Raw genomic sequence first — 15,719 nt, 5'->3', positions numbered from 1 at the left:
ATACGCTCAAGAGAACCATCCGCTTTTTGTTTGACCTTGTATATCCACTTGCAGCCAATAAGATTTATTGATGAGAGAGAAGGAACAAGATCCCAAGTAGAATTTTCGAATAGGGCATTATACTTCTCAGTCATAGCTGTACGCCAAACTGCATCTTGAGAGGCCTCAGCAAAAAAAGTCGGCTCAATAGGAAGTAAAGACTGTGTAGAAGTGTCATGGACCGTGTGAGCATAGGGTGTAAGTGAGAAGGGATTGGCGGAGCTACAGGTGACGTAGGTAAGGTAGATGACGATGCGGGTTGCTCAATAGCTGTGTGGGTGGAGGCGTAAGGATCATATGGTGGTGAAGCAAGGTCAGTGGGTGCACTAGTTTTGGAGAGGTGACGCTTGGTAGAGACAGAGCTCTTTGTGACCAGGAGCGGAGGTAACATTCTCATCTCTAATCTGTGCATTATCAAAGTCCAAATTGGTAGGAAATTGAGGTAGATTCCCAGATGGTGGTGAAACAAACTGGATAATATTGGTGCTAGAAGCACTGGAACGCACAAAGTTGAAGTCAGAGATAGCTTCAAGGAGAGACGAACTCTTACCCAGTAAGGGAGGATTAGAGAGAGTATTGAAATAGTTGAAAGTTTGAATTCGCAGATACTGAAGAGTTAGAAAATTTGGAAAGACAGTCAAAAGGAAAAACTGTTTCAACAAAGGTAACATGTCGAGAAATAAAGATCTTACCAGTACTTAGATATAGACAGCGAAAATCTTTATGCTTATTAGATAATCCCAAGTACACACAAGGAAGGGATCGGGGAGAGAGCTTATGATCAGCAACATCTTGCAGATTGGGATAACACAAACACCCAAACACCTTAATAAGTTGCAAGTCAGAGGGGACACAACTATACAAGATATCATAGGGCGATTTTTCTTTTAAAACAGTAAGAGTACGATTGACAAGAAAAACAACAGTTTGAAGAGCATCAGCCCACAAACAGAAGGCATAAAAGCTTGAAGAAGTAGACTTCTTATGATGTTAGCTTAACGTCTATGTTTCCTCTCTGCGGCACCATTTTGCTGCGTTTTATGAGGGCAGGAAAACCTATGAATAATCCCATTTTGAGAAAGTAAAGTGGAAAATTTTTCATTCACGTACTTCTTACCATTGTCAGATTGCAAAGTTTTTATTTTTCGATGAAAAATACTTTCATCCATTGCTTTGTACTCTATTTGTACTCTAAAATTTTTTTCAAAAACCTCATGCTTAAATTTTAAAAAATAAAGCCAAAAATGTCGAGAATAATCATCCACAAAGATTACATAATATTTATAGCCAGATACTGAAGCAACAGGAGATTGCCATACATCAGAATGAACAAGTTGAAAAGGAAAATCAGACTTTGATTCAGAAACAAAAAAAGACTATTTGATATGTTTTTCCATGTGACAGGCATTGCAGATAGACATTTATTCCAATCTACCATCAGTAATATTATTTGCTTTAACAAACTTTGAAAGAACAGGTAAACTAGGGTGACCTAAACGTCTATGCCAAATATCTCCACTAAACCTAGATGCAACACAAGCTAACTGTTGTTTATTCTCTATACTTGCAACTCGAGAAGAAATTGGATAGAGTGAAGTGCCCGAACTACGGCATCTGAGAAGCTCCTTCCCCGTTTCCTTGTTCTTTACAACAAAACCAGATGAGTCAAATTCAAAAGAGAGTTGTTATCACGGCAAAATTGACGAACATAGAGTAAATTTCGTTTAATAGAAGGAACAATAAGAACATTCTTGAGAGCAAAGGAAGTAGAAGTAGTTTTCAAATGTGTTTCACCTGTCTGAGTAATATTCAACAAATTTCCATTACCCACTAGAATCTTATCTTGCCCTGTATAAGGTTTAGACGATGAGAGAATACCAGATTAGCAGTCATATGATTGGATGCTCCAGTGTCGGGATACCAAACCTCCTTACCGAGCTCGTGGAGGCTCATGGCAGCGAAAGTTTGTGCGATATCATCTGCAACGAAGGAATGATTGAAACGATGCCTACATTGAAGAGTAGAGTGATTAAATTTACCACAGATTTGACACTGTGCCCCAGATCAGGAGACAGTAGGCTGTTGATTAAATTGGTTATGGCTAGGTTGGGGATGTGGATATGCTCCATAAGATCCAAGACCAGGATTAGAGTTACGTCTCCCATGCTGTCCTTGGCCTCCACGATATCTACCCCCGCGACCTCCGCGGCTGCTTTGATCACGATTTGCATAGAAGGCTTCACTATCAGTGGGAGAAGTAATAAGTGGTGCCGTCAAGATAGTACGATGTTGAACTTTAGTTTCTTCCTGCATAAGGAGTGGGCAAAGCTGTTCGAAGGTGGCTTTTGTCCCGTGTGTATTAAGAGCACTTGTAAAGCCTCTGTAATCCTCTGGTAGTCCCAGAAGAACAGTCATGACCAAATTATGATCAGACTCAGGTTCAATTGCCTGAAGGACATCACCTATTGACTTGACTTTTTTGCATATAGTCAATCATCCACATTGATCCCTTTTTGATACTTTGTAACTCCGATTTTAGAGAAAAGGCCATAGAGACTGTCTTGTCGAGGAAATATGCCTAAATGACTTTTCATGCTTCACAAGCTGTTTTAGGTGAGCTGGATATGACCATATGTAGAATTCTAAAGAATAGAGTAGCATTAATCCAGGACAGTATAGTTGTGTCCGTCTTCTTCCTGGTTAAATACTGAGGATTCATAGTTATTTTCGTACCAGTAGCTTCAATAACTTGAGGAATGATAGTGGTACCAGTCATATGTGAGACAACATCAAAACTCCCTAAAACATGAAGAAAAATTTGTTTCCACACTAAATATGTGGACTCAGTGAGTTCTACAGTACCTAGAATTAAGGTTTGGCTCTGATACCAATAGGGATAGGCTAAAGGGCATGTCCCCTTAGGGTTTCATTGATGTGTTTATATAATTACAAGAGATGTATATATGGTAACCATCGTTACCATGTAATTTTATAATATTACCATACAGCCTTATAGTATATTTGGAATATACTATATAGGTTCCACTATATATGGAATGTAATACATGCTAAATATATCTTAATATGCTAAATATATCCTAACACCTGCTTCTCGATCCTTCGACATCTACAATTTGAATTTCAATTTTGTTGTGCTTTTAAATTTTGAATGTCAAAATTTCTGTTTAGCATTCATCTGAAATGGTTGTGAATGTGGACGGCTGACAGTGTGATAATGTGATTGGAATGGTTGTGGACGGCTGACAGTGTACGGCTTTGTGGTCGACGAGGAATTTTAAATTACCAACTATTCCTAGGCTTAAGTTATAGCTACCACTAGGGGTGGCAATCCAGCTCGCTGTTCGCGATTCAGCTCGTTTAATAAACGAGCCGAACACGAGCTAGGGTCAGCTCGCTCGTGTTCGGCTCGATAACAGCTCGATTATATTATTATCATAAATAATTATAATTCGTATAAATATAAAAAATAAAATAACTAATTTCGGTTACAGGCGGTATTTATAGGGGTGATAAGAGGGACTGGAAATGAATTAACAAAAAGTACAGGGTCCTAAAGAATAGTCAGGTAAAAAATGTAATTGGGCCTGATGGATCAATGCACCGCCAAGGCGTGGGCCTAACTACCCCGGCGTAACGGGTCGGATTCATAATATGGCAGTGACCCACTCCCCGTTAAGTTCCTTCCTGAGCAAGTTAGCTCTCCTTCTCTTTTCACTTTTCCCAAGCACTTCCTCAGAATACCCATGGAGCCTTCCTTGGAAAGCTATGAGAGCCTACGCCATTTCTTCCAGAACTTTGGTGTGGAGATATCAACCCATGCGGAACCTCACCGACCCAGGAGCTCGAGAAGATGAGTATTTCCTTCCTGTTGCTTATATTGTTTAAGCTCCGTCTCTTCTCCTTTAGGTACTTATACTCTTTTTTTCTTTTTTTTTATTTTTTTATACAAGTATTGCACCATCCACCCCGTGTAGTCCACGAGGCTGAGTGCAGCCCGTGGACCGCGCTTTTTTCCAACGCGGTGCGCCGCGATTTTTATCGCCCTCGTCCCTCTTCTTTTCTTCATCTTCTTCGCTCGCTCCGCCTCTAGAATTTCTTCAAAATAAACAAGCAAAATTGCTCGAGCTAACAAGCCGAACACGAGCCGGCTCGATTAAGTTTCGAGCCGATCACGAGCCAAAGCTTTCGAGCTCGAGCCGAACACGAGCTGACCTTGAAGACGACGAGCCGAGCTCGAGTTGGCTCCAGCTCGCTCGAGTTCGGCTCGTTTACAGCCCTAGCTACCACTAGTGCAAAACTGCAAATAAAATAGGTAGAATTTAGGCATGTCTCGATGTCCATTTGTCCGTTGTCATTGTTCTTTTTATAGATCTTGTTCCTTAGTTGAATTAGCCGTTGCGGGACGTTTATGTATTATTCCCTTGAATTGCTTTTGGAGTCATCCCTGCTTCTTGATCCTTCGGCATCTACAATTTGAATTTCAATCTTGCTGCGGTTTTAAATTTTGAATGTCAAAATTTCTGCGAAGACTTCATCTGAAATGGTCTTCAGTATAATTCGTCTTTTTACCGAAGCTCGCATTTTACGCCCGAAGCCCCTTTCGGCGTTATCCCTCCCAGTACCTGTCTCCCTCAAGTTGGTCCATGTTTCGGTGTTAAAAATTAAGTGTCTACAGTTTCAAACAATTCTTATCCTGTTTTGTAATGGCCCAGGGTCCTTTCTACTGAAGCTTCAATCATTGCATTTGATGATACTAAATCTAATTAATCGCTTCATAATATAATGCATTATTTGCTAGTTCGGTAAGTCCATAATCTCTTCTGGATATAATTTATTTTGACCATGTACGCACTCATCTACTAAGGCAATAGTCTTAATATTATTGCATTTACAACATATACTATATTCTTGGGCGTCTGCATGTTAGAAGACTCAGAACTGCCCTGGGATATTTCATCAGCACCCTGATTTGTATTTCCTCATGTTGAATTGAACTACAGTTTTGTGATATTTTTGGAATTTACCATTTCTAATGTTTTCCTCTATGCTAGTTTTTCTCCCCTTATGTATTTTGCATGGAAACTAATTTATTTTCTACTTATTTTACTCAGCATCTGATAGTTACTCTCTTCAATGCTCATTATCTCTATTTCAGGGGGATATAAACATAGGCAACAAGCAACAGACGCAACTGTCAATGGCATCAATAGCACCCAGAGCAGTTAGTACTTCACAGCTATCTGATTCTGAATCACAAAATGATGTATCTGATGATTGTGGTTCAAATACAAGACGTGATAAAGGCGGAGCCAGAAGGAAACATCACAGGCAATGGACCCTTTCAGAAGTGATAAAACTTGTAGATGGTGTTTCTCAATATGGAGTTGGGAGATGGACTGAGATTAAAAGACTATTGTTTTCGGCATCAACTTATCGCACATCGGTGGATCTTAAGGTTCTTTATTCTATATATACATATTTATATGGCAATTCTTGATCTATTTTAATCTTATACTTCTATCTAGTTTAATTTTGTCTGTATGGCAGGATAAATGGAGAAATCTCTTGAGAGCTAGTGGTGCTCAGTTGCATTACAGGAAGAAGGTAAGAGTTTTGCTTCGTCCACTATTTGGTTAGTTCAAGGCTGTGTCTATATTTTAACAGCTTTGATATTCGGATATGAACTTCTCTCTAACATGATGATAAAACCGTCTTTATTTGCATGGGTTTGGAGAGCTTTTATATTTTTAATTGCAATACATGACTGCTTGTGAGTGTTGCATTGTAGGACTGAATTCATCGTGAGTGAAATTTACAGCTTTTTTAGATGTTCCATACAATCAGGACCATTGCCTACACTTAAACAGCATCCTACTGGACGGGAATGTTCCTATTATTTGATCCTTATTCAACTTGATCGCTTCTTCTAGATACATAGGGATGCAATTTGAAGGCTAGGATTTTGTCAGCAGGCGCAATGATTTTCATGTGGCTATAATGGATTCATAATTATTTTATTGATGACTAGCTATACATGTTTATATCATTGTAATTAGTTTTTAATCTTGTTGATGAATGTACTTTTATTACATTAAGGCATCAAGAAAGATTAATAATTAATCTTTGATTGACAGGGAGTCTTTTAGTACTTCATTAGCTTACATAAGAGAGACAAAGAAAATGGTACTAAATAAATTTATAAAAATGACTAAAAGAAAGCTTGTATTGGATGGATCAGAATGTTAAATTTGTTGCGAAGATGTGGATATTGTGAAAGTTCATGGAAAAAATGGTTGAGAACAATTAAATTTCTCATCATTAGTTACATTTAACAGTCATTGCATTGAGCATTACTTGAGTGAAACCGACTAAGATGGTTTTTGGTTCTTAACCAAAGTGTACAATGCAAACCTAGATGGGAAGTTGGAAATCTAGTGACTGGAATACTCTAGTAGGACGCAGTTTTCAACAGGCAGTTTAAAGCAACTTGAAAATATGCTTGTCTTACAGTAGAAATATATTACGGGTGAAATTGTTTAAACGGCTGATATTGCAGTTGAATCTACAATTAGTGAGTAATGTTTTGGGGAAGTTTCCAAAAATATTAGTACCAGAAAGCTTTCAATGCCATAAATTTCACAAGCAATATGCATATTAGGATATGTTCTGTTAGAAGAATAATGGGGGCAGTAAAGCTTTTCTATTGTCTTTTGTGACCTCCTTTTAATACATATGTAGCCTATTGTAAACAATGTTCTTCTACGAAGTTTTGAGTATAATGCAGCAAATCATGTATAGTGTAGACAAATCTTGTCTAAAATGCACATTGTACCTCCATGTGGTCGGAAATGAACACTGGCTCTCATGTCTTTTCTCTTCATGTGAATAGGATGAGCATTGTCACAATATTTCATACATTTGCATTATGTGCTTCTTAAATTTGGCGAGCTATTTAAATTTAATTATGTTATTTAAATAAGCTTTCCGCTCTTCGCTTAGCTTCTTCTTATTTTTATTTTAAGTCCCTGAAAAGCGCTCAAGGATAAGTGAAGACAGCGGAGGGCAGGGTCAATCAAGCATTTGGTTTGTTTAATGTTTATGCTATTTTTGCTTTTTTTCATGTATACGACTCAGAGGTTCAAGGCATGTGTACTTGCAATTATTGGAAAGAATATATATATATATATATATAGAGAGAGAGAGAGAGAGAGAGAGAGAGAGAGAGAGAGAGAGAGAGAGGAGGGATGGGAAGTGGGAGAGAGAGCGAAAGAGAGACTGTCCTATTAATAGGACAAAGCCCTTTGTCTTATCAAGTTGGTTTCCATGATTAACAGTGAATTGATGATCAGCATCATTGGATTTGATCTAAAGTATTTGAAATACCGAGGAACTAAATTTGGTGATTTTTGAAAGTCATTTACGTCATGATTGAAAGGCCGCAAATTCAATAATTTTTTATATCCTATGTAAGTTGTTTGCTTCAATAGTGTAAAGCAATCCAAATCGATTGAATTTCTTAAAAGAAATTTTTTTTTCACTATCTTGACACGTTTAACTACACCGAGTTTGCGCTGAGAAACTCTGGCCTTTATTTTCACAATGCTGTTTGCTTTTATCTGTTTATTTTGTGGTCTTTTAATGCACTAAGCATTATTTTTTAAAAATAATGAAATTTGATTTCTTGGCACTTTAAATGCTCTAGATTATAGTTGATGGTATCGATCGTCGATGCAGACGCCTGTCATTGGAAACAACTTGACAGGGCAAAGGGCTTTGTCCTATTAATAGTATAGCGCTCTCTTTCTTTCTCTCTCTCTCTCTCTCTCTCTCTCTCTATATATATATATATATATATATACATGCATGTGTGTACTATTATGAATTGAAGGGCTAAAAAGTTGATAGCAAACACTATTCATCTACTATTAATAGTATCCAGCTGAATTATATATATATATATATATATATATATATATATATATAGAGAGAGAGAGAGAGAGAGAGAGAGAGAGAGAGTCTGGCTTGTGTGCTTTCAAAAGCACGTAAACTTACATGCTTTCAAGTTGTTTTCGATGATCGGACTTATCAATTCGACGATCGACTTCATTAGACTTGATCTAGAGAATTTAAAGTATCTAGGAAATAAAATTTGCGATTTTTAATATCATTTACCTAGTGATCGATAGGGCTCAAAGTTAACGGCTGAAAATATAAATCTCACAAAATAATGATATAACACATTTTAGATCAACAATATTGATCTTGTTTTCTGTAGTATAAAGATTTTTCCATCAAAATTTCGCATGATTTGGATATTTTACACTGTTAAACTTGCTAGTGGCTCACCTCTACTGTTAAATTATTGATTTTGAGCTCCTTTGACACTAGGTAAATGACGTCGAATATCGTAAAATTTGTTATTCAAGTACTTTGAATACTTTAGATTGAGTCTAACGAAGCCGATCGTTAATTCAAAAGTCTCTTCATCGAAAACTTGTCTCCATGCTTTCAAAAGCATACTAGCCTATATATATAAAGAGCTAGGCTACTATGCTTTCGGTACGGAGGCCTCCATGCTTATAAGTTGTTTCGATGATGGAACATCGAATTCGGCGATCGATTTCGTTAGATATGATCTACAGTGTTGGAACTATCTGGAAACCATGTTTCATAATTTTTTAACTTTGATTGCCTATTAAACGAGTAGCCTCAAAATGAACGGCAAAAAATAAAAATCTTATAAAAAAGTGATAGAAGACAAATTTCAAATTGGAAGTATCGATCTTGCTCTTGATGGTAAGTTGAATTTTCTATTAAAATTTTAGCTAATTTGGACTGTTCTACACTATTGAACTTACAAACGTGCTACATTGGCCCTTAAAATAGTCATTTTTGAGTATTTTTGAGTACTTGGTAAATAATGTCGACAACTCATGAAATTTGGTCTCTAAATAACTCGAATAGTGTAAATCATGCCTAACGGAGACGTCGAATCGAATGTCCCATCATAAAAAACAACTTAGGCCTTTTTGCTTTCGAAAGTACAAGAGACGTACACTCTCTCTATATATATGGTAGCTCTGTGGAGTCTGGCTTTTGTGCTTTCAGGAGCACGATGTTCTCTCCGCTATCGAATCATTTCCTATATTGGGACTTGTGAATCGACGATCGGTTTCGTTAGATTTGATCTGGAGTATTGGAAGTATTTAGAAAAATGAATTTCGTGATTTTTCGATATCATTTACCTAGTGATTGAAAAAGCTCAAAATTAACGGCTGAAAATAAAAATCTCACAAAAAGTAATGACATGAAACTAAAATGTTAGATTAAAAATATTGATCTTGTCTTATATTAGTATAAAGGATTTTCTATCAAAAGTTCACGTGCTTTGAATATCTTTATATCATTAAACTTGCAAACGGCTTATCACGACCATTAAAATTGTTGATTTTGGGCCCCCTCAATTACTAGGTATTCTAATATTGAAAAATCGCGAAATTTAGTTTCTAGGCACTTTATCAAGTTTAATGGAGTCGATCATCAATTTGATATGCCCCAATATCGAAAATAACTTCATAGCACGGAGGCCATTATGCTTTTGAAAGCACACAAGCCTAGCTCTATATATACTTCTCTGCTTTTAGAAGCAGGATGGCCTCTATGCTATCAAATTATTTTAGGTGCTGAGACTTTTGAATCGACGATTGACTCCGTTAGACTTGATTTAGAGCATTTGAAGTACTTAGAAAATAAATTTCAATTCGGAAGTTCAAGTATAGAAAATGACTTGATAGCACAGAGGCTTGTGTAGAGAGAGAGAGAGAGAGAGAGAAGAGAGAGTAGGGCTACTATACTCTTATAAGTATAGAGACCTGTGTATTCATAAGTTGCTTTCAATATCCACGAATCAAATTGTTAAACATGATTTAGAGTATTTGAAGTAGAAATCGGATTTTGTAATTTTTTGAATTTATAATAGTCCATCAATTAGGTATAAAATGAATGGTCAAAATAGAAGGATCTCCTTAAAATATGGGATAGGACTTTTAAGTTCAAGATCAGAGTTATTGATCGTGATCTAAATAGTGAATGGAATTCTTTATTAAAAATTCAATTGATTCCAATTCTTCTATACTGTGAACTCGGAACGCTCCATACCAATTATTAAAAATGTCAAATTTGAGGCCCTTTGATCTGAAGGTATACGATGTTAATAAATTATGAAATTCAGTTTTTAGAATACTTAAATGCTCAAAACTATGTTTAACAGTATGAATCGTCGATTCGGAAGCTCCATCAAATACAACTTATGAGTACAAAGGTGACCGTACTCATAGTAGTATAGTAACCAAATTCTCTCTCTTTATAGAGTGAGAGAGAGAGAGAGTCTGATTGACATTCTTTTAGAAGCACCAAAGTGTTGGTGCCCTAGCCTTTTTGGCCGTTGGATCAAATCCTAGCGGCCCTTGGATCATGCACAATTGTGGGCCTCATAAGCAACTACCATTGTTGACTTTTAATCTAACGACCATAAGGGTAGATCCAAGAGCTAAAAAATTGTAAGCACCAAGGCTTTGTTGCTTTTAGAAACATTCTAGTTCAGTTATATATATATGTATACATGAGTAGGGATCAAGTTACATGTGTTAGGCACACAAGTGTAGATTCCAATCTAGAAGGCCTAAACTAAAGATCTAAACCATTAAATGTAATCAAGAATATTTAAAATGCATAGTTATAAAGTTTTACGAATTTTGAAAACCGATTTTCTATGCATCAAGTGGTGTTAAAAAGCAACGATTTGGAATTTTTTTCCGAGAGATGAAGATATAGGTTTCCAAAAATTACCTCTTTTGCATGTAGGCCTTGTTTGTGCTTTACAACACTTTCAACTATTTAGATCTTCATTTTTAAACCTCTATAATTAGATTTTAGCTCGTGTAAGAAGTGTGTAAGTTAACAGTGTGTAATTTGATCCTGAGAGAGACAGAAGAGAGAGTTGTGCTAATATACTATTGATAGTAAAAAAAGTGTTTATTATCAACTTTTTATGTGAGACTCCATGTAGTCCTATTTATAAGATATAATAGGGCTAAAACTTTTAACTTGGCTATAGCATTTCGGGTAGTGGCTAGGTTCAAGAGATTAAGAGAATTAAGCGTGCTAGGGCTAAGAGTAGTTTTAGGATGGGTGACTCTCAGGAATTGGGGCATCACAATTAGTATTCGAACTAATTATTAGCCGAAAGTGTGAGATGAATCTCGACTAAGTCAGGATTGTACAGCGGAGAGAGCGAGGCTTTCATTGTGTTGACTGTTGTGGGTAGAGTTTGGCTCCTCCGCAACGTCGGTTAAGGCTAGCGAGACTTGTTTCACATCGCATGGTACTTGTGAGTTGTGAGCCTGACGAGGACGTCAGGACTTAGGGGGGAGAATGTGAGACCTCAGGTAGTCCTATCTATAAGATATAATAGGGCTAAAGCCCTTAATCCGGCCGGCTATAACTTTTTGGACGGTGGCTGGGCCCAAGAGGTTAAGAGAGAGAAGCGTGCTAGGGCTAAAGCAGTCCTAAAATGGGTGACCCCCTGGGAAGTATAGTTAGTTAATTCGGATTCGGCAAAAATTCGGTACGGGTATAATTCGGATAAAATTCGTTTTTAATTTTTAAATTCGTTGAAAAATACGGCTAAAAAACAGATTCGACAATTATTCGGATACGTGATTTATACAGATATTATACGTTCACCAATTAAAAATTCCGAATCAAAATTCGGCTATATAATAAATATATATAATAATTAATATACTATATATATTATTATTCTAATTTTTATATGTAGATTAAATATATTTAAAATTATAATAAACATATATTAATAATATATAAGAGTTATATATTTAGAAATATTAATAACTAATTATAAATTTATAAATAAAATATTATATAATAATATTTTTCTATAAAAATGAAATACTATATATATATATATATATATATATATATTATTAGTCATACTAGTTGAGATGTACGTATAAATATACGTAACAATTAATTTTAATAATTATTTTAAATTAATATGAAATTGTAACATCATTTTATTCAAAATTTATAATATTTTTTAAAAATAATTTATTTATTATGTACTATTAGAAAATACCTGTTATATATATTCTAACTCAAATTTAAATAGTTGTTGTTAATATAATATATATATTTTTTTATTTATAAAATTTATATAGGATAGATTATAATATACATTGGATATTTTTCTATATTTTTTAAATTAAATTTAATTCACGATTTGAACTCAAAGTTAAATTTTAATGTAAAATGAATGGATAGAGTGCTTTTTTAACAGATTGATCATAACCGTTCATTTTTATTTTAATATTTTTAACAATTGATCATACTCATTCATAGAATGAATGTTATAGATAAGTATAAATATTTTTTTTTACAAATTAGTCATAAATCGTTCGTTCTTATTTGAGATAATTTTTTTACAAATTGATCATAATTTGTACATCATAATTAATTCAAAAATATGATTTACAAATTTATCAACCAATCTATCTTTTAAATTATTTTCAATGTAATACTGATAGTCCCAAAATTTTAATTTTAAATAATTTTAAATTTGAATTGAAATATAGATTAGCTGTATAGTATTCTGGCAAAATTTGGATAAGCATAATACATGTTTTATTTTAGAGATAAAAAATTAAAAATTTTTAATTAAAATATAGATTCACAGTGATATCTTTCGCCTTGGCAAAAATTTGGATAAGTATTTTTTTTTTCTATTTTAGAGATTAACAGAAATGAAAAGTTTGTTTCATTATGTTATTTATTTTACGTACGGAAAGAGGAATCAATATTTTTCCCGCTAAAAAATGGGTCTGTCGACAGACCCAAATTTGAAATACGTGCTTTTATATATATATATATATATATATATATATATATAATGAGAGGGGGGTCCACCGTGGACCTCCTTCTCATAAGGTCCATGAGGCCGGGCCTCGTGGACCGCGCGCGATCTATACCCATCCAACAACGCCGCGCCATTTTTGCTACTGTTCACCTAGGGGGCTGAGCGTATTCGACACTCTCGGGCGAGACGGGATCCGCCGCCGCGGCGCTCTTGCTCCCGACGCCGGCCAGGGCGGCGGAGGAGTTCGGTGACGAGAGCGGCGACGACGCGAGTCCGCGAGCGCGAGCGTGAGCACCGTTTTTTTTCGCAAATCATTCGCAAATCGCGAATAATTCGCGAATAATTATTTTTGAAGAAACATGCGCGTTTTTTTTTCAAATTTTTCAGAAAAATACGGGAACGGCAGTTTAATTCGTTTCTTAAAAAGTTCGCGAATAATTCGCGAATTTACTAATAGAGTTGGGAAGTGGAGCGTCACATTCTATCCCTTGGATGAATACTAGTATTACCACCCAATAGTGAACCCTAGGCATTGAAGGGATAAAAAATTGGGAGTAAACACTATTCTTTTACTATCAATAGTATTCTAGATCCATTCTATATAAAAAAATATATATAGGGGGAGAGAGAGTGAATTGAGCTAGAGTACATAAAGTATTATACTCGCTTACTTCTTACTTTTTCATTTTTAGATTTATTACTATTTCACCAACCCCAACTAAACCTTAGGCATCCAAGGGCTATTGAGGGTGGAAGCACATGAATAGTAATATTTTTAGGAGAATTTCCACACAATTCTATATATATATATAGAGAGAGAGAGAGAGGAGGGAGAAAAGGTTTCGCACTATTTGTTGTTTTTTATGTCAAACAGTTAACCAATTAAGGGCCAAAAAAAAAAACAGAGAAAAAAAAACCTGAAGTACAACAGAAAAAAAATAAAAAAGATAATGGTGGATTTTTTTGGTTTCTTATTGTCAATGAGAAAGTAGCTAACACATCCTTCGACAAAATTGAGTATTGACAAAATCAGGAATTATCCATGTGGCATATGCAAAACCATTCTGGCATTCTTTATGTGCCTTTTCTATCTATTTTATTTTTCAATGTGCACGTGCAGCCTGTTCCTCAAGAACTGACTAAGCATGTAAACTTCAAACCTGGAACATATTGGTCCCATGATGTCTTTTCTTTGTTCTCGTGATCTTGTTCTTCTGAGATGGATACTCATACTTTCTACTTTGTTTTTAGGTTGAGCCACAGAAGAGTATGTCAGTACCCATACCGCACTCTGTTCTGCGGCGAATCAGAGAGCTATCTGTGATTCATCCATACCCAAGAGATCGAACATTGAGACGAGCAGAAGGTGGACCTGCTGCAATCTCTACAAGCAGCACTGGCAGCAGGTCCATAAAACACAATGAACATGGTGTACAGAGGCTAAGCCATACGTAGGTCCAGAGACGACATATAGTTTATATTCTAGGTTTTCTAACCGACATAGAAGTTTCCTCTCACCTTGACATCATGTACATATGCGTAACTCTCAAGTGTACAACCAACCAAACAGAGGCTTGGTTTCTTTGTCTAACAAGTCACAAGTGTACTGAATTGAGCAAGATCGTACCATTTTACTTTCCGTTGAGCCTCAAGCTACAGGGGCTTTACCTACTTAACAAACAAGTTTAGAAGATAGGTCAAATATTACTCAAGTTGAAAGGAAGTTTATGAGATCTAATACTGTAGCAACAGAGAATTCTTAGTTACGAAGTAGATGATATGTTATACTTGTGGACTGTTGCATTTGTTACGAGCAATTATGACGTGTTACACAATCTAATGACTAAAATTTTTGTTGGTGGTGGTGCATATCATCAGATTTGTTTGTGGAATGGAAAGTGGAATGTCAGACTTTATTATGGGAGATAGAACATGTTTTAGTGATTTCAAGCGAAAAGTATTGCAGAAGATATTATTATGTACAAGCTACTGTGATATCAGTGTATTTGTTTTGTGATACCTTACTGTGGCATGTGCATGGACATTGCAGGGAAGGCTTCCTAATTGTAGTTAAAATTGTACACCGATAAGCTGGGGAGAAAAATTCTCTAAAGTTGTACGCTTATTAGACGGGGACTTTAATTCATGCAAGTAATCCAAGAACATCGGCGTAAACTTCTCTGATTTATGTAATAAGTGTAGAACAAGGGAATGTCTGTTTGTTCCTAAGCGTGCATGGTTCTTTGTGCTGCTGCAATTGTTTGTCTTCATTTTAAGGAGTGCTGAAGGATGACTCAAGAAGAGTGGTGATAGTTCTTGCTCTCCGGATGCTTTCATCATTTCATTTTGCGATTGGTCTCTTCCTTGGGAAAGTAAGGTGAGAAATGCCTCATGTGAAAATGCCCTGGAGTACCCTCTTTTGTAGTAAGCATATATTCTTTTTGGCAATAAACGTATGCTTATTCCCAAATGCTGTGATATAAGACGCGATATGTGTCTGTATGTATCTGTTTTATGCGATATTTGACAAGCCCTTGATATAACAACACACTAGAGTCATATTTGAGAAAATCTAATTGATAGGTGTGAAGACCTCTTGAAAAGTGCAAAGATCCCTAACTTTGACTTTCCACTAGCTTAAATACAAGCCAGAAACTTCTATTTTTTTATTTTGGTAAATTAGAAAGGCCAAATTACACTTTTGATCCTCAAACTATGAGGCGCG

The 15,719-nt window shown here is 35.7% G+C and overlaps 1 protein-coding gene across 9 annotated transcripts in view; it reads left to right on the top strand.

Annotated features, from left to right (window-relative positions):
• Window positions 1-15,013, top strand: part of LOC109713918 — a 40,363-nt gene extending 25,350 nt beyond the window's left edge. For 4 of the 9 annotated variants that reach the window (XM_020238207.1, XM_020238209.1, XM_020238206.1 and 1 more), the window contains 3 exons: window positions 5,216-5,515; window positions 5,608-5,664; window positions 14,246-15,013. In XM_020238207.1, coding sequence (XP_020093796.1) covers window positions 5,216-5,515; window positions 5,608-5,664; window positions 14,246-14,449 — 561 coding nt within the window. In that variant the 3' untranslated portion in view covers window positions 14,450-15,013. Of the gene's footprint in view, window positions 1-5,215; window positions 5,516-5,607; window positions 5,665-5,848; window positions 6,049-7,082; window positions 7,144-14,245 lie in introns of those variants that run through there. The other 5 variants (XM_020238212.1, XM_020238211.1, XM_020238210.1 and 2 more) reach the window with 5 other exon arrangements.

This window comes from Ananas comosus, linkage group 8 (genome assembly GCF_001540865.1).
Source record: "Ananas comosus cultivar F153 linkage group 8, ASM154086v1, whole genome shotgun sequence".
Taxonomy (NCBI): Eukaryota; Viridiplantae; Streptophyta; class Magnoliopsida; order Poales; family Bromeliaceae; genus Ananas; species Ananas comosus.
Note: the sequence above shows the minus strand (reverse complement) of the source record. Positions and strands in the feature narration are given on the sequence as shown.